General features: G+C 46.8%; 2 protein-coding genes across 2 annotated transcripts in view; both read left to right on the forward strand.

Annotated features, from left to right (window-relative positions):
* LOC308483134 (IgGFc-binding protein-like) overlaps window positions 1–2783 on the forward strand; it is a gene marked incomplete at its 5' end in the record, with an annotated part of 44950 nt that extends 42167 nt beyond the window's left edge. Inside the window, one exon of the mRNA XM_081016719.1 lies at window positions 1431–2783. Within this exon, the coding sequence (XP_080872845.1) occupies window positions 1431–2095 (665 nt within the window). The 3' untranslated portion in view covers window positions 2096–2783. The remainder of the gene's footprint in view (window positions 1–1430) is intronic.
* LOC308483135 (alpha-tectorin-like) lies at window positions 2303–19042 on the forward strand (the record flags this gene model as incomplete). The annotated part of the gene is made up of 14 exons (XM_081016720.1): window positions 2303–2356; window positions 3206–3770; window positions 4131–4732; window positions 6088–6610; window positions 7578–7777; window positions 9332–9724; window positions 10330–10616; window positions 12032–12297; window positions 13436–13555; window positions 13825–14009; window positions 15171–15334; window positions 15913–16161; window positions 17701–17863; window positions 18573–19042. 14 exons carry the CDS (start codon window positions 2303–2305, stop codon window positions 18750–18752), a joined length of 3951 nt encoding a protein of 1316 aa, XP_080872846.1. The 3' UTR covers window positions 18753–19042.
* Between the last annotated feature and the right edge of the window lie 57 nt (window positions 19043–19099).

The following is a 19099-nucleotide window of genomic DNA, read 5'->3' on the forward strand; positions in this document are numbered from 1 at the left end:
CGATTCTTTCCTGGACTTTTGCAAAACAGGTGTAATAAAAGTCAAACGTATATCCTCATAAAGACGACAACGTAATAGTACATGTGAAGCAGTCTCAACTTCCAACGAGCCACAAGGGCAGACCCGTGCTGTGTATGGTTTACCCTCAAATCTGCCCTGAAGTAAGGCAGAAGGGAGAACGTTGAATCTGGCGAGGGTAAAAGACCGTCTGTATTTGGGTACCTGAAGACCTGACAGATAGTTAGCTGGAGAGAAACCTCTCCCATGGTCCCTTATTGCTGGATGTTTGATCATCTTGCTCATGTGGCATTGTAATTCTACGTCCCAGATACGCTGGCGAATTGTAGTCCTAGCTTTCTCGAAGCCTGTCGCTATCAGGGTCTGCTGTGGGATCCCCAAGCCTTTAAGCTTTTCCAGCAGTGTAGCTTTCCATTTGGATTGGTAGGTATCTAATAAGGTTAAAGGTGCCAGCCCAACTGGGAAGAAAATAAGCTTTAGCCAATAATGGATCTTCAATATCCATATCCGAGTACTGATAGGAATTTGCCCAACCACCAAACGGACCGCTATGTTGGATACGCAAGAGGGGATCCCCAGCAGCATTATGAAGAAATGCCCTTTCTAATAGACGAGATCCTCCTACACAATATTTATTCTCACAAGTAATTTCTATTCAGCAAAGCTTCCTGCCATCTTTAGTTAAATGTTTAGGATGATATCCAGCTAGGTTTTACTCAGAGTAAATGCACTTACATTAATGGGCGTTAGTCATGTTCATTAATTTCAAAGGCTTTGCTCTGTAGAACTAACATTTATAGCATGGTATTTCACCTGGGGGATAAGGGACAAATATTTCACTAATTACCACCCCCCAATAGAATTGCCCTAGTGTCAGATTCTGTTCCCACAGCAGGGGGAGGAGGAGCTTGAATTACTTATTTCCCCTCTTTCTTCTTCTTTTTGCAGAAAAAATATCATTAAAAAAGAAAAATATGGATCCAGATTAAATCAGTTGAAATTAGGACTTGTACACATTTACCTTTTGCCCCGTGCTTTCTAGGCACAAATATGTGTTTTCCTGGTCTGGGTGCAAGTGTTTTTGTTTTGCCTTGCTGCTTTCCCCAGAAAACATCATCTTTAACGCTGAATGGCAATTCAGGTTTTCCGCGGATAGTCATTTGCTCTGATTCAGTTGTAAAGAGCAGGTTTTCGCAGGGAATACAGCTTCGATAAGTGTGGATGAGTGCTTCTGTGGCTGCCTTTAAATGTTTGGGGAGGAAGGAAAGACCAAATCACAGCTCCCTTGCATCTATTTTGACTTAAGTTGCCAACCAGGGTTGCAAAATAACGTTGTGGTTGTCTCTTTGTTTGGTGGCAGCAAGGCAGCCATGTCCTCTTCTTTTGGAGTTACTTGTTTTCTTTTACCCTAGAAATTGCCTGCCCGGCCAACACTTACTATGATTTCTGTGGCACAGCCTGCCCTGCCAGTTGCGCCAACCTCAATGCTTCTGCCCAGTGCTCCAAGTCATGTGTGGCAGGTTGTTTCTGCAGAGAAGGCCATGTTTTGAAGTTTGGAGTCTGCGTGCCCTTGGAAGAGTGTGGCTGCAGGCTAAATGGCCACAGCTATCAGGTGGGCGAAGAGGTGATCCTGACAGACACCTGCAGCAGGAAATGCTCCTGCAAGCAGCCTGGCCATCCCATGGAATGTTGGGACCACACCTGTGGGCCTCTAGAGAGATGCAGAACCATAGACGGCATCCGGGGCTGTCACCCTGTGAAATACGGCACTATGTGGGCATTCGGTTACCTCCACTATATCACATTTGATGGAGTTGCATTTGATTATCGAGGCGTCTGCAGGTACACACTCACTAGGTACTGCGGCCCTCCCAGCCAGCTTCCTGCTTTCACCATCCATGTGACCAACGAACACATGGGCTCCATCGCAGCATCTTGGACCAGACGGATAGAGCTGGATGTCTATGGGGAACACATTGCTGTAGCAGGAGGGCAAGAAGGCAAAGTGCAGGTAAGGAGAACTTTTTGCAAGCTTGGAAGAACCTCACACACACCCCAGAGAACACTGCAGAACTGATCAGTAGAGAACCTGGAATCCCCAAAGAATCACTAGCTTGGCACGCTCGTACACAAATACACTCTGCCTATACAGCCAATTTTCGCAAGCCTGCAGGATGTTTGAGGAATCATCGCCATCTAAATTTAGCAAGCGTTTCAGGTGTCTTCCTGTCCCAAGAGGGGATGGAGAGGAGGTCACAATTAAAGGAGCTGCTCATTGACAAACATGCAGCAGAATGTTAAGCATGCTCACTTAGCAGTAAGTCCCATCGCATTCCTGGTAAGTGCATTAAAAGATTGCAGCCTTAGTTGTCATGCATAGGTCAAAACTGGAAGTAACAGCAGTAGTCATGTATGTCTGAAAAAGTGGCTGCCCCATTGCATAGTAAGATGTAGATATGGCATCTCAGGGCCCCTGCAGTTGTCCTTTTCCTTGTGCCTTCGTGATGATTTGTGCTCATGATAGCATCAGGTAATACACCATCCTCTTTTTAATACTGTTTGTGGCTGCAGACATTTTGGGGTGGGTGTGCTTGTTGCTTTTCCATTGGTGCATGTCCCATAATGGCCTGCTGCAATCCTGTCGCTTTTCATACCATATATGCTCAGGGCAGAGGGTGTGTGGGCTGTCTTTTTCTTTCATTGCACTTCAGCTCAGGAATGCCCCTCCATGCAGCAATAAAGTGAATCAGAATGGGAAGCCCGGCAATATCCGAAAGGTTGCCAATTCTTGTAGAATGGCAGCTTAAGGAATGAATATGAAAATAGTAAACTAAAATGAGCAATGATTTCAGTATATTAAAAATCACACCAGTCAATTATCAATTAATCAGTTATGAAATTGATTATGAAAAGTATTTTTTCTTTTCATTTTTTTTCTTGTTTCTTCCTTTTATCTTTTGTCTTTCTTCTTTTCTAGTTTGCATTCTGGAAAATTGTGTAGATAAAATGTTTTTATGTATGTTTATGTATTGTTTCTATTTCTTTCTTTTCTTTCTTTTTTGTAACATTTAATAAAATTTAATTTTTTTAAAAAAACAAAATGCACCAGTCAGCATGGGGGTAATTGTGGTCGGCACGGGGGTCTCAGTAGTTCCTAAAGGTTTCTGGCATCACCCTTTTGTCCTAGGTAAATGGCCTTCTGGCAAACCTGCCCCTCACTCTTGCATCAGGGAAGATCAACGCCTACTTCAGAGGCTCATCCATCATCATCCAGACTGATTTTGGCCTCTCCATTTCCTACGACTGGTCTTACTATGTGTCCGTTTCTGTTCCCGAAACCTATTCCGAGTCCCTCTGCGGCCTTGGTGGAGATTTCAATGGAAACCACCACGATGACTTCAGGACCCCCAACGGCTCCTTGGCTCAGGATGCCCTTGCTTTTGGCAACAGCTGGAAGGATGCCAACTCCCCTTTCCACTGCACAGTGGTTGGGCTCCCGTCCTTATGCACCGAAACCGAGGCAGCCCAGTTCAGATCTCAAGGCCACTGTGGAATGATTAGCGATCAAAACGGACCCTTTAAAGAATGCCACGACCTTGCAGATCCTCAAATACACATGGAGACCTGTGTGAAAGACCTGTGTGCCACTCAGGGCAGCCATAAGACCCTGTGCATGGCCCTTCAGAGTTATGCTTGGCAGTGTCAGGTTCAGGGCATCATCATTCAGCCATGGAGGAAGATTGTCGGCTGTGGTAAGTGAGACTCCAAAAAGTAGAATTTTAAGGTGTCTTGTTGCATCGTCAACAGCTGGAATGGAAGTTTCCTCCCATTTTTCTTATTTTACCTATCTCTCCTTCATGGAGAATATTCCCTAAATGGGGAAGAGACATAGCTCAGTGATAGAACATCCGCTTTGCATGCACATCTCCAGTTTCAGTCTCCAGCATCTCCAGGTCCTCTGTCTGAAAATCCTGGACAGCTGCTGCCATTTGGTGTCAACAATACTGAGATTAGATGGACCAGTGGTCTGACTCAGTATAAGTCAGCTTCATATGTTCTTATATATGTTTCTTTAACATTGCTGGAAGTGTTGCACTGTGTGTGTCTTTCAGAGCTGACCTGCCCATCGAATAGCAACTACGTGCTCTGTGGAACTGCTTCCCCCGCTTCTTGCTCACAACCACCTGTGCCCAGGAGTTTCTCACCTGCCTGTTTAGAAGAATGCCAGTGTGAACCTGGCTCAGTGCTGAGTGGCACCACCTGTGTGCTTCGGGAGCAGTGCGGCTGCAGCTACAAGGGCCGATACTACCTAAAAGGGGAAGCATTCTTCCAGGAAGGAGAGAATTGCCATAAGATATACTGGTGTGACGAATCAGTCCATGCTGTTGGTGGTGCAGAGTCCTTGTGCAGCCCCGGGCAGTTTTGCGGTAGCCAGAATGGGGTGTACGGGTGTCACCCATTGTCAGACGGTACCTGTCGGGTTTCTGGGTTTCTCAGCTACATCACCTTTGATGGGCGGCATTATGGTTTCCATGGTGCCTCCACGACTGTCGTGGTTGAACTGTGTGGGGCACCGGAGTCCTTGCCATCTTTTAGAGTTGAGGTGAAGACAGAGAATGTGGCTGGAAATCCTTTACCTGTGATATCAGAAGTGCTTGTGCTAGCGAACAATACACAGATATCTCTGCAGAGAGAACACCAGGGTACTGTCAAGGTAAGAACATAGGAGCCATGTTGGAGGTTAAACAAGAAAGGCCCAGGCATGTGTTGAACTTCTGCCTAAACTCATCCCCAGACTTGGCAGAGCAGAAAAGTCAGTGTGCGAAGGAGGGGAGAGAAGAGATGCAGGTCCACCAGCGACTCAGCTAAGAAGCCAGTGTGGTGTAGTGGTTAAGAGCGGTTGTCTCGTAATCTGGTGAAACCGGGTTCGCTTCCCCACTCCTCCACATGCAGCTGCTGGGTGACCTTGGGCCAGTCACACTTCTCTGAAGTCTCTCAGCCTCACTCACCTCACAAAGTGTTTGTTGTGGGGGAGGAAGGGAAAAGGAGAATGTTAGCCGCTTTGAGACTCCTTAAAGGGAGTGAAAGGCGGGATATCAAATCCAAAACTCTTCCTTCCCCAGCCCTTTCAGCTGTCATAGGGCTGCAGCCTTGGCATCAGGTTGTAGCAGAGGAGGAATCAGAAAGGACACGGGAGGACCACTCCATCAGCCTGGAGACCAGCAACTTTTGACAACACTAGACATACACATAACATACAGACATGCTGGGCACACAAATTACTCACAGCCTCCCCTTATCAGTGGGCAGTGTTCTAATAAGAGAAGGGGGAAGAAGAGGAGGAGGGATGTGATTGGCCCTTCCATGCTTCTCAAATGATCAGTCTGATGACCAAGGATGGAATGGTTTGCGTCCTCATCAGGATGCAGGGCTGAGTTGGGCAGATAGATTTAGGCACCTCCCACCCCTAGACCATGTCTTCCCTAAGTGTCCCTTTTTTTGCTACCACCATAAAAATTGGGGTGGGCAGAGACAAATGTCCATGGGGAGGCAGACAGGTTAGGCCTGGATTAGGGCAGCGGTTAGCTGGTCTTAATGTAAGGCAAGTCAGTGTCATTATTCCCCATACAAAAGATGGGATGACTGAAGCTGAGAGAGAGAGAGTGGCTTCCCTCATGAGTTTGTGACAGAGGGGAGATTCAAACCAGGAACTTTGTCATTTGTTGCTCAGCTTCTTTGCCGCTGTGAACCCCAACCGTTGTTCCTCTGCTGCAAAATGCTCAGATTATCCTGATGGAGCTTCCCACATATGCTATGTGCTGTGCTAAGAGGAGGGCCGTGGCTTGTTGCAAGGGACATGGTTGCAGCCGCAGTAGAAAGGTGGTGGGGAAAGGGTTAAGCACATGCCCACATTGGATGTATCTCTGCTGCAAAATCCCTTCTCCATGGCCACTTTGCAGCAAAGATGTGGTAATTGGGAATCCCTGACCCATCTTCACTCTGCGTAGTTTGGCCATTGAGGTTTCTGTTGTCAGGACTAACCTGCTTTTGTCGTTTCCTTTCATACAGATTGACGGCGTGGCTTTAAACCTCCCAGTGCAAATCCAGGCCCTGGGAACTGCCATTTATCAGCATGGCTTTTACACAACTTTAAAAGCAGACTTTGGGCTAACGGTGATCTATGACCTGGACCACGGTCTCCTTGTCACACTTCCCCCTCAATACCAAGGCCAGACCTGCGGGCTGTGTGGGAACTTTAATGGAGCTGTTGGTGATGATTTCCCATTGAAAAATAGCTCCACAACAAAAAACACGTTGCATTTTGCTGACCTCGATCGATCTCGTGCCTCTAACCCCATGGTTGATCTCATCTGGTCAAAATCTATGTGCTGGATCATCCAGAATCCAGATGGGCCGTTTGCTTCTTGCCACTCCCAAGTTGATCCAGAGCCTTATCTGACCGACTGCATCTTTTACTTTCATCTCTCTGTCAGGGACAACAACACCTTGTGCCGGTCCATTCAGACATACGCAATGGCTTGCCAGAGAGCCAATGTTACCATCTCACCTTGGAGGAGAGAGACTTTCTGTGGTAGGCCAAATCCACTTCTGCCTCACAGTTTGGACTGCAGTATAGCTAATGTGATGTATTGTTTTTCTGTAACAAATTAGGCTTAAAACCAAGAGTTCTCAAATTGTGATCCGTGGACTACTGGTGTTCTACTGGGAGCCAGTGTGGTATAGTGGTTAAGAGCGGTAGTCTCGCAATCTGGTGAACTGGGTTCGCTTCCCCACTCCTCCACATGCAGCTGCTGGGTGACCTTGGGCTAGTCACACTTCTTTGAAGTCTCTCAGCCCCACTCACCTCACAGAGTGTTTGTTGTGGGGGAGAAAGGGAGAGGAGAATGTTAGCTGCTTTGAGACCCCTTCGGGTAGTGATAAAGCGGGATATCAAATCCAAACTCTTCTTCTACAAGAAGAGTGATTCAGGTGGTCTGCAGAAAGACTGAAAAACAGTCAATAGTATCTATACTTACGCTTGCACTTTATTTGTCGTCCCCCCCCCCCCCATGACAATGGAGATTGAGACTGTTTTGACCAGGGCAAGAATATCAAACAGGCTAACAAGCACTTGGTCTGGGGCCTGTGATCTTCATAATATGGATAAGCACCCCCCTTTTTTTCTGTCCTCCATCCAAACAAGCAGGAGGTATTATGAAAGCATGAGGACGCTTTAGCTGAGATTTCTGTATTGCAGGGCATTGGACTAGAAGACCCTTGGGTCACTTCCAACTCTAAGTTCAAGGACACATGCCAGCCAGGCAAGAACACTCAAGGAGAGGGTGCACAACAGGGCTGGTGAGGGGTGAGGCCTGGAGAGAGTTCCAAGGGGGGGGGGGGGAGAGAGAGAGAGAGAGAGAGAGAGAGAGAGAGAGAGAGAGAGACCTAAAAGGCTGAATTTGGCCCCTTGTGTCTGAGGTTTCCCACCTGTGCTTTGGGACTTCCCCTCCCTTCATGGCACTCTGCTTCTCATTCCATGTCTCTTCGTTCCTGAGCAGGCATTGACTGCCCTGCCAATAGCCACTACGAGCTCTGTGGGCCTCCCTGCCAGGACGTCTGCTTCAGTGCTTGGATTAAGCCCCACTGCCTTCCTATGTGCATTGAAGGGTGTTTCTGTGACAGAGGGTACCTGCGCAGTGGAGACAGATGCATCCCAGAAGAGCAGTGTGGCTGTGTGCACAAAGGGATGCATTATAAGGTGAGGGTCCACACCCCTGCTTTCCAGTGTATGTAGCCATAATGTAGCCACAACGGGCTTTTTCTCTCCCTGCTGCCCTTAATCCTCAAATGGCTCCCATTTACCTACAGTGCTCTGGAGTGATGCTTATATCTGGGACACTGTAGTAAACTAAAATGGCAGTTGCCTGGTACTGATTGGAGGAGAACTGGTGCTTCATTAGTCCACTGGGAGGACACCAGCATAAACAAGGAAGCCCACCAGAGGGCATTCTGCTGAGTGCCCTCTCACTGAGTAGACACAGCTTTACAGTGGCCATATGTTGTTAAGTACAATTGTATAATTGACCCTGAAATTGAGAGTGCCTGTGTGTGTTGCTGAAAAGTTTCAACATGGGGAAATTCCACTGGAGTGTACTAAGTTCTCTGGGCTCCTTCATGGGTTGATAATTAATTGTTGTTGTTCTCTGCTAGCTAACATGGGAGTGTTTAACTTTAGATCACATGGGAGGCTATTGAATTGCAAATCTGCCATCTTGGAAGGGTTGTGGCTCTAGTCCTTTGTTCCCAGGATTAGTGGGAATAGAAATGTGTGAAAGAGTCTCCTGAAGGGAAAGAAAACAGCTCCAAGCAAAATGGAGGCTTTAGGAAAGAGAGTGACCTCTGCTTCCAGGTCTGTTTGGAATTCTAAGATGCTGAACCTGTGCTGGACAGCACAAGATACAGTGGTATCTTGGTTCTCAAACTTAATCCGTTCCGGAAGTCCATTCCAAAACCAAAGTGTTCCAAGACCAAGGCGCGCTTTCCCATAGAAAGTAATGCAAAACAAATTATTCCGTTCCAGACTTTTAAAAACAATCCCTAAAACAGCAATTTAACATGAATTTTACTATCTAACGAGACCATTGATCCATAAAATGAAAGCAATAATCAATGTACTGTATTATAAAATAAATAAGATAGTATTGTAGATGATTTTTTAAAAAATTCTTACACTGATGATAGTCATTGTTTGGATGGGGGACTTTTATCCATTTCCGCAGTCACACAGTCAATCAATCAGTAGCTGAACTGCGTTCCACACAGTCACCAAAAATCAAAACGAAAAAGCCTCAAAAACAAAAACGCAAAATAAATAGCAAAATCAAAAGCGCTGAACCTAATCCATTCCGGAAGGCCGTTTGACTTCCGAAATGTTCAAAAACCAAGGTGCATCTTCTGATTGGTGCAGGAGCCCCGGAAACAATTGCCGACAGCCACATCGGACATTAGCCCTCCGAAAAATGTTTGAAAACCGGAACAGTTACTTCGGGGTTTTTGGCGTTTGGGAACCAAGGAGTTTGAGTACCAAGGTACCACTGCATTGTACGGAACAACTTGGGTGTGTCTTTGATGTTTATGTTCTGTTTTGAAGAAAGTTCTGCAATTAAAGTTTTGAATCGAACAAAGGGTCCAGGCAACGTTTATTCCAAAAGGAATCAGGGTTGTTGTTGTTTTGCATCCAGTCACTTCAAGTTGTGCACCATTAATATCTGTGGCAAGTCTTTCAGCTCACAACCTCCCATTATGCTTGCAGATTGGGGAGCGGGTCTGGCTCCCTGGTTGCCGTGAGAGGTGCATCTGTGACGGCCCTTCCGACTTCCGCTGTGTCCCAGCCAGCTGTAACCTCGGCCAGAAGTGTGCTGCAAAGAATGGGAAGCTAGGCTGCCATACACGGTGGGGAACCTGCACAGTCACTGGGGACCCTCACTACTTCACCTTTGATGGGGCTGTGGTGCATTTCCAGGGCACTTGCGCCTATGAGATCTCCAGGACTTGCCACCCCTCCCCTCCCTTCTTCTACCGGGTTGTTGCAGAGAACAGGCACCAGGGAAACCCTCAGGTGTCTTTTGTGAGCCGAGTGGAAGTCTGGCTGAAGAATGAAACGCTGAGCTTTCATATAATCCTAGGGAGTGACCAAACAGCAGAGGTACGTGAAAGATTTCTGGATATGGTGCATAGTTATTTGGGGGGGGGGTGGAAATGCTTTTATCCTGCTTTATATTCTCCACAGGCTCTCAAAACTGCTTACAGAAAATGCAATAAAAATGATGTCAGAGTTTGGTATCGGGAACAGCAATTGCCCAATGGTGACAGAATTACTTAGGTGGCATTTCCTGCCCATCTCACCCTTGTTGGTTTTCCACCACCTCCTTAAGGCTACTTTATGCTGGCACCATTTTATTTATCTGCTTAGTCAGATTTGGTATTTTATTTAGTGCCCCGCTTGAATTTCGTTTTAGCTGCCTTTGCAATTGCATTTTGTGTCAGTGTTTTTTTAATTAAAAAATTCAAATTGTTACGGGTTAGTTTTCCTTTTAGACACACTCCTATCGTCAGCTACCTTAGGCACTTATCAGATGGAAAGCTGGGAAAGAAGCTTGCTTTAATAAATCACAATTACAATGAGGTCCTGGGAAACAATTTCAGTGCAATTGAACTGAATGACGAAATCTGTACTTTGTTGTAAAATGATCACAGGTGGCCACAAACCTTTCTCTGACACATTTGATATGCTTACTGCCTCAATCACAGGTCAACCAGGAAAGAGTGCAACTACCCCACAGCCTGGGAGCCCTGGGTGCTATTTCCAAGGTCAAAAACATTGTGACAATAAAAACAGTAGCCAGTGTGGAGATCCAGTACAACGGCCGCCACACACTCTTTATCCATGCGGGACCAGAATATCAGGGGAAACTGTGTGGAATGTGTGGGAATTTCAACGGCATCCGTAGAGACGATAAAGTCCTGCCTGATGGAAGCAGAGCCCAGAATGACTTGCAGTTTGGGAATGCCTGGAAAACAGATACAAGCCCAATGGGGTAAGAGGGGTCGATATTGCAGCGTTTAACACTTTGTTGGTCTTTTCGTGGCATCATCTTCACAGTCCGATGAACGCTGATGCCTTGGTGTGAGGGTAGCAATGTACAGAATATCTATTCCCATAAATTTTCTCTCTCTGCTCAGCAAGGTGTGGTGTAGCGTAAGGCACAGGCAATAAGAGTGTTCAGGTGAGCTGCACTGAGCCCGTCCTCAGCATTCAGCTCAAGCCACCAAATGGTTCAGCACAGCCAGCATTTCTCAAGTCAGTTTCAAAATAAGCCAACTTCAAATCACATGTAGCAGAGATGGCTTATTTAGCTTGAGTCTGTTTTAAACCATGACCTCTGAACAAGATTAGTAGGAAGTAAAATGGATGCTAACAAAGCTTTTCTCTTGGTCACACTGAAGTAAAGATGTCTGAGAATTCCAGTGAAAATGGAAACATAAGTGGAAATGGCCAGTGTTTGCTTAGTTGTCCGAAGTGCAAAATGAAAATATACCTGGCGAATATGATTAATGATGATGATGATTTATTTATACTCCACCCATCCGGCTGGGTTTCCCCAGCCACTCTGGGCGGCTTCCAACAAAGATTAAAAATACATTAAAACTGCTGCTTTAAATCAAGTAATACGTAATTGATTACATTACCCCTATTTGCCTTGTATTCCCTTTGCACTGAAATGAACAGAACAACATAATGTATGTTGGGGCAATAGAGAGAGAGAGAGAGAGAGAGAGAGAGAGAGAGAGAGAGAGAGAGAGGATTCCTGGTTGTCAAGATCCAAATTTGGGGCAAGTACTTTTTGGGGAGAAGATTCCAGCAGGGATTTAAAATCACAAAATATCCAGCAAGATAAAGCATAGAAAATGCGCATTTTAAAATATCCTTCAAAGTTTTCTACTTCCTCCAGCATAGGAAAGGACCATGTGTTTGGTAAGTTAAAAATGGTTTATTGTACTTACAAACTCTTCAAAGGTCAGATTCATGTGCTTTTCTATAGAGCATTCAGAAAAAGTTTCATAGGCAGTAAAACTTAGCTTAGTTCCAAAATGGTGAAAGTTCCTAAATTATTGGTATAGCAACTCAAGAGCGGCTAGTGAGAGCCATGTGGCTGAACTGGAGCAACTAGCTCAAACCTCTTCACACACTGAGCTGGATTACCAGTTTCCTCCCGAAGGGAAGTGACATAGCGAAGCCTGGCAGGACAGCTTCCTCTATGGTGTTAACCCCTTCGTGCATTAATTAAACTTAACCAGCCTCATAGAACCAACATGCTTGTCCCACAATGCCAATGTAATTTACATGGAAGCCCAAGGTTTGCCTAGGCTCTTTCCTTTTCATGTCCAACTCTGGCTGGTGACCACAGAAAGGCATCTGCTGGGACTAAAACCCCCTGTCTTTACTTTTCAGGTGCTTGGATGACACTGTAGCACTAGAGCCATGCAAAGATCCCCAGGAATATGAAGAGGTCTGTGGGGTCCTGATTAACAAATCAGGACCATTTGCTGAGTGCCACTGGCATGTGGACCCTTCTCCTTTTTATTTGTCCTGCTTATATGACTTGTGCCACTATGGGGTGGCTAATGGCATGTTGTGTGTGGCCCTCAGCGCTTACGAGGAACGGTGTCTTCTTAATGGGGTTCACGTCAGTGGCTGGAGAACAGCTGCCCGGTGCCGTGAGTTCCAATTTCATCAGCTGCCTGTCCATCTTGGGGGCAACTGGGGTTAAAGGGGCTTCCAGATTCTCACTCTTTTCGTGTGGGATTCAGTTACAAACTGGCAAATTCAGGTTGTGAAATTATAGCAGATCGGGAGGTCTTATCCACTTTCCAAATGTTCAGACTTTTTGCAACAAGAAAAGTGACGGGAAAATACACTGGAAAGTCTGGGGTAATACTAGCTTTGATGCAACTTCATCTAACCTCCCCACAAACAAATCAGAATGAATGCTGAATAAATAAATGGTGGACATTATCTGATCTCCCTTCAAACAAAACAAGACCAATACTTCTTAGAGAGGTTTTTTGGAAGCACCCCAAGTCTATTAACTAGAAAGGGATGGAAAACCAACCTTGGTGACTACACAGGGTAATTAAATGTAGGTAAAAACCAATCCTCGGAAAATCTGCTGTGCAGGTGCGAGGCTCATTATTTCTTCTGTTAGTGCTGCTGCTGACAGACTTCCTCTACTTTCTGTGTCCCTGAGCTCTCAGACTTCCTCAGAGCAGGGGATGACTAACCATTGTCAGATGGTGGGCTGCATTCTAATCCTTGGGCCCTATTGAGATTTCCCCTACAGCCAAAGTGGCTTTCACTTCCACCCCAGAGGCTGGAATGTTTATCAGCATTCTGTGACTTGCCTTGCCTTTCTCCCTCAGCAATCACAAAAGATAATGAGCATCATGATATTTAAATCACTGGCCAGAGGTGTGTGTGTGTGTAACTCTGTGTGTGTGGTATCTTTAAAAACTGTAAACATTTGAAATGTTCCTCTCTGTAGCTTGCGTAGTTTCAACACCCCCATCCCCCTGCTTCTTCAATACACACAAGCTCACAGGAATAGAGGGGGTTCCTCAGGATGTGGAACCATCAGGAGAAGACTTTGGAGCAAAGGTAGAAGGCCCCATTCAGCAGTATAAGCAAGTCCCCCCCCCCCCCCCCACACATCCACCCAGGTCTGGCTTACCACTTTGTGAAGCAAGGAAAGTAATGCATACTATGATCCAAAAAGACCCCTCTGTGTGAAGTTCAGAGTCTGCAATTACCTAAGACCACCACTGATTCCTGCAGCTAAACCTGTTTCTCTTTCTCTAGCCGCAACGGACCCCTGCCTTGACTTGGCATGCGAAGAGAATGAATGGTGCGGCGAGCAGAACGGGAAATGGGGCTGCTTCTGCCACAGAGATTATAGCCCTGCCAAACGGGCTTCTTATGGTAAACAAGAACCACAGCTTTTCCCTTTTTGTCTTTGCATTTGCTTTTGAAACACGAAGTGTTACATAATGTCAGTATTCACACATACCCCTGGTGCAGTGCCGTCAAACCGAGGGCCGCATGTGTGGGTCCCGACCATCCCAGAGTGGCCCTCGTCTGGCCACACGCTGGGGGGCTCCAGCTCCAGTAACAATATCATCAGCTGTCACCTGCAACAACCCAGCTGTCAGAAACAGGGCCAGGCTGCCAAATTCCTTTTCTCCCTCCAGATTACCGGTTGACATGCGGTGGCAGCAACAGTGCCGTGTCTCTCTCGCGCTGCCTACTCTTCGCCGATGGATTCCCCGCCGAGGAACTGCATTTGGCAGATCCCACCTGCGCTGGCACGCTTGTCGGAGACAGGCTCCTCTTCTACTTTGATACTGTGCAGAAGACCTGTGGGACCACAATGGAGGTGGGGAGAATTATCCAGCATAAAGCCTCCCCTCTCCCCACCCCACTCATGAAGAAACACTTGACAGATATCCCAACATGCAGCTGCTGCTCCAGTAAAAAAAAGCCTCTCTGCTGAAATAGGTAGCAGCAAGGTTATGCAAAATATCTCTGCCTGACTGAGATGCTAGAAAGCTGCTTGCCATCAGAGTAGACAGATGAGATGAGCAAATAATATAAGCAGAAGTCAGTTTCCTATGTCTATACCAGGGATGTCCAACCAGTAGATTGTGATCTACCGGTAGATCCCTGGCTGATCCTAGTAGATCGCAGGATGCTTATTGTGTACAAAAAGTTATGGGGGGAAAGCTAAAAAAACTCCTTCCCCCAAAAGATTACAACTCTGGGCACTTCACTCCTAAAAAAAGCAATCCACCCACCCCACGCACGCTCCTCCTCCCTCCAATGACAATGGGTAGATCACTGCCAGTTTTTTTATACTTGGAGTAGATCACAGTCTCTTTGGAGTTGGAAATGCCTGGTCTATACCATTTCCTGCTATCTGATCCTTTTAACCAGAGATGTTGTGACCCTGGTACTTTCTGTGTGTACCAGTGCGCTATGATCCCGCCTCAAATAGGCCTCCTAAAAAGCAAGATTCTGGCAGGTAGCGCTGTGGTCTAAACCACTGAGCCTAGGACCTGCCGATCGGAAGGTCGGTGGTTCAAATCCCCGCGATGGGGTGAGCTACCGTGGCTCGGTCCCTGCTCCTGCCAACCCAGCAGCTCGAAAGCACGTCAAAGTGCAAGTAGATAAATGGCGGGAAAGTAAATGGCGTTTTTGTGTGCTGCTCTGGTTTTGCCAGAAGCGGTTTAGTCGTGCTGGCCACATGACCCAGAAAAACTGTCTGCGGACAAACGTCAGCTCCCTCGGCCAGTAAAGCGAGATGAGCGCCACAACCCCAGAGTCGTTCGCGACTGGACTTAACTGTCAGGGGTCCTTTACCTGTGCCTTTAGCCTCTGATACCTAACTGGCTTACACTAAGGGAGATGTCGGTATTATTTCCAGACTCCTGGAGACTGGGAGGAGGGACACTGCCAAAGCAAGAAAGGAAAATCTGCCCTCTGTGTCCGCTTATGTTGCAGTGGGCCTCACAAAGTTCTTTCCTTGCATTATTTCCAGATCAACACAACCCATGCCATCTACTTCAATGCAGTGGAGGGCCGTGTGGAGAACACCTACGGAGGGGTGATCAGCAGGGATCGCTTTCTCTTCCTGCGCTTCTCCTGCGCCTACCCGCTGAACATCAACCTTTCACTGACATCTGCCATCCATCCCATCCAGGAGTGAGTTCAGCCGGAAGGACAGGACAGAGAAGCCAAATGCCCCAATGCAGGATTTCACATCCTCGTAATATTTGCATCTTTCCAGCGTTGGCTCCAGCAGCACCTGGTCCCCTGCAGAGAGCTGTCTTTGTATCCTCTCGCTGTGCTCCTCCCCATCTTTCCTTGCATGCATCTTTCAATTGTGGAAGCCTTTCTGTGCCTCTTCCACTCACATGGCTTCAAATACTCCAGGCCTTTTACCTAGGTTCACCATGTTGGCTCCAAAGTTCTTTGTTCCTTTGCTCTTATTCGCTTCAAATTTAGGTACCTTTGCATTCCTCTAAGAATCTACCTTCTGGACCAGACTGAAGGCCTCCCAGTTCAGTACTCTTGACTCCAACAAAGGCCAAGCAGAGTTTTCCCACCCTCAAAACATTGCTCTTGTGTCCTTCCAACCTCCTGCTTTCCAAATCTTTCTTCTTCCTCACTCTTCATCTCCCATCAGTCCTCTTCCTGAGCCCAAGAAAGTGCCATGCTGCCCTGTTGCTTGCTCCAAAACAAAAGCATTGTAACTCTCTTATGTTTTACCCCTTTGATAGCATCATTAACACCACTCTCACCTCCGGCCAAGGGAGCTACCAGACCACCATGACTTTGTACCAAGACCCTCAGTACAGCCGGCCCTTCACCCAGAGCCCTATCCTGCTCACTGTCAATCACAGGGCCTATGTGGGCATCAGCATCTCGGGGGCAGACGCCACCCGCTTTGTACTGACCTTGTCGTCGTGCTGGGCCACACCGGACAAAGACGCCTCCTCCAGCATTCGGTGGGATATCATCACCAACCAGTAAGCTGCTTGCCTCTTCCTGTTTGTGTGGTCTGCTCGAAAGGGAACAAGGCTTACTAACTGGAGGAGACAGGCAAGGAGAAGAGAGAATTCATAGCACTGGAGAACAGGGGTTGAGAATCGGGAGGATACTTGGGTTTGGCTGTTGATGCCTTTTAGACATCCACCATGGACTGAGGACCAGGACACCTGGCATGAAAGGGCAGCTAGAGAAGAAAGCCACAGCATTCAAGCTGAATACAGTGGTACCTCGGGTTAAGAACTTAATTCGTTCTGGAGGTCCATTCTTAACCTGAAACTGTTCTTAACCTGAGGCACCATTTTAGCTAATGGGGCCTCCCACTGCTGCCGCGCTGCCGCCACACGATTTCTGTTCTCATCCTGAAGCAAAGTTCTTAACCCGAGGTAATATTTCTGGGTTAGCGGAGTCTGTAACCTAAAGTGTCTGTAACCCGAGGTACCACTGTATGTATTAAGAAGGGGAGAAGTAGAGGGACTGCAGTGTAGCAAGACAAGAACCTAACTTGAATATTCTCTTAACTGAGGATCAAACTAGAAATGATGTTATTCATATATTTAGTCCCTGCGTGACTGTTTTTCTTAAAACAAAACATATAAGTAGTTGCTATAGAGACCTCAAACTGGGTGGATAACATTCTGGGCAGGGAGGGGGGAGTCTTAAACTCTTGCCCCCACTATGATCCTGATCAGAAACTGATCCCTCCACAGATAGATAATGTGTCTTCCCCTTTTTTTTACCCTGGGGATAACTGAAGTCTTATAAATAAGAAAGTATATAAATTTTTTTCACAAAAGTTATGCTGACAAATAATTTTATTTCAAGGCTTGAACCATGTCTGCATATAAAGACAAAATGGAAAATATAGATAAATATGCTGACCGAGGCCCCCTTTGGAATCGGAGGCCCAGGCCAAGTGGCCCATATGGCACCCCCCCCCCCCCCAATCTGGGCCTGTACACACCTGATGTCTTCAATGCAGAGAGCTCCCTTCCCACTGCAAAGGGGAGCTGCAGTTCCAATTCAGACCAAAGGGTTAAAGACTCTCTCCTCCCTATCCTTGTTGTGGTCTTGATCCCTTTCTGGCTCCTGCGTATAAAATTTATGGGGAAGGAAAACACAGCCCAAGGGATGAAAGGGATGAAAATGCTCCTTATTAAGGCCTGGGTCTCAGAAAATGTGGTGCAACATCTCCAGCGCCCCTTTGCCCATCATTCCTTGAAGTTGCAGAGATCAAGTATGAAAACGCCTCTACGTGAACCAGCCTAATGTGATTTCTCAGCCGATGATCAGTCAACACTCAGCGACTCCTAGCTGAATGTCAGGACTGTCTTAATGGAAGATCGTTGTGATGACCCTGGATGGACATGAAAGTCTTGTGAAGGGTCTTTCGCACCTGCGAGTTGTCGTTTGATGCTTCAGTCAAACGAGTGATAAACTTGCACAGGTGAACAAGCCCTTGGTCTCACCAGGCCCCTGCAACTCTCAATCCTTTGCCCTATGCCACCTTCTCATTGCAGGTGTCCAAACCCTCGAGACGGCACCGTGGTAGTTGAAAAGGATGCCGTGTCCCTCACTGGCCATTTCTCCTTCAATGTCTTTGCCTTCATCCCAGATTTGGAGGAAGTGTACCTGCACTGTCGTATCCGCCTCTGCAGCTTCCTTACCGCCAGGTGCACCGTGGTGAGTTAGGAAAAGTAGAAGGAGGAACCGCTAACAAGGCTGGCTCCAGGTTTGAGCGGGGCCATAGTGGGCCCCTCCCATGCCAATGGGTTGCCCTGGTGTTGTGGACTTACCTGGCGGCGGAAGCAGAGTTCTTTCCACTCCTATAGAACCATTTAAGTTTCCCACAATGCCCCCACCATAGTGTCATTCTGGGGTATTGTGGGAAATCAAAACGGTGGTCAGTTTCTCATAGTTCCCTGGAAAACATCAAGGGCATTTAAATGGCAGCTGAGTGATTCCAGTGCTCAGAATGGAGTGCCGGTTAAAGGAGTACCTAGGGCAGGCATCAGCAGTGGTTACCTGTTGGGAGTCTGGGGCCTTGGCAACTGCCCAAGGATGTTGCATGCTGACACAGGGTCAAGGTTTCTGAGTCAGATCAGGCCAAGGCAACAGCTTTGAGAGCTGGTGGTAGCCCTCATAGCCTCATCTGGAGAGAGATTAAGATCAGAGAGGTGGAAAATTACCCAGGCGATCTTGACTTGTGTTAAAATCTAGATATGATCCTGATATACCTGCATCAACCTGGACAGAAAACAGACTGGCAATGGGCTGGGAAATTAGCCTGACTGTCATCTTGGTACCCACGGGAGTGCTGAGACTACAGAGCTAACCTATGCAGAATCCTCTAGACAAAACAATAAGGTCCCATTTCCTCCCCTTCTTTCAGAATTGTGACAAGCCAGGCCCTGCGATTGCTGGAAGGAAGCCTCCATCGGGCATTGTCTCAGCTGGCCCTGTCTTGAGATATGATGATTCTCTTGATCAAGGCAAGACACTTTCCTCTCGGCACAAAGGCTCAGGCACCTGGGCCCCGTCTGGCATTGCCTCTTCTCACAAACAACGCTAAAAGAATCTTTCTGCCTCTCCCATGACTGTGGGGCAGGGCGGGGGTGCTGCTGTTTTCTTACCCAAGTTGTAAATTAGATTAATTCAGCAAGGAACATGAGGAACAGAAAGTTTGATTTAATACATTGAATTAATAATAATAATTCTGGGGTGTTTGTGTGCCAAAGAAATGCAGCTTGTTGATTTTAAATAACCCAGCAGGTGTGTAATTTCCATTTCCTGCAAGCAGACATAGCATTAACAATGTTCATTAGTGACAGGAGTTCATCTTACAGCTTAGGATAGCGTTCAAACAGTGAAAATCCGGACAGCTTTTTTTTATTTTTTAGTTTTGCTCAAAGTTATTGC

This window comes from Podarcis pityusensis (genome assembly GCF_964106645.2).
Source record: "Podarcis pityusensis genome assembly, chromosome: 8".
Taxonomy (NCBI): Eukaryota; Metazoa; Chordata; class Lepidosauria; order Squamata; family Lacertidae; genus Podarcis; species Podarcis pityusensis.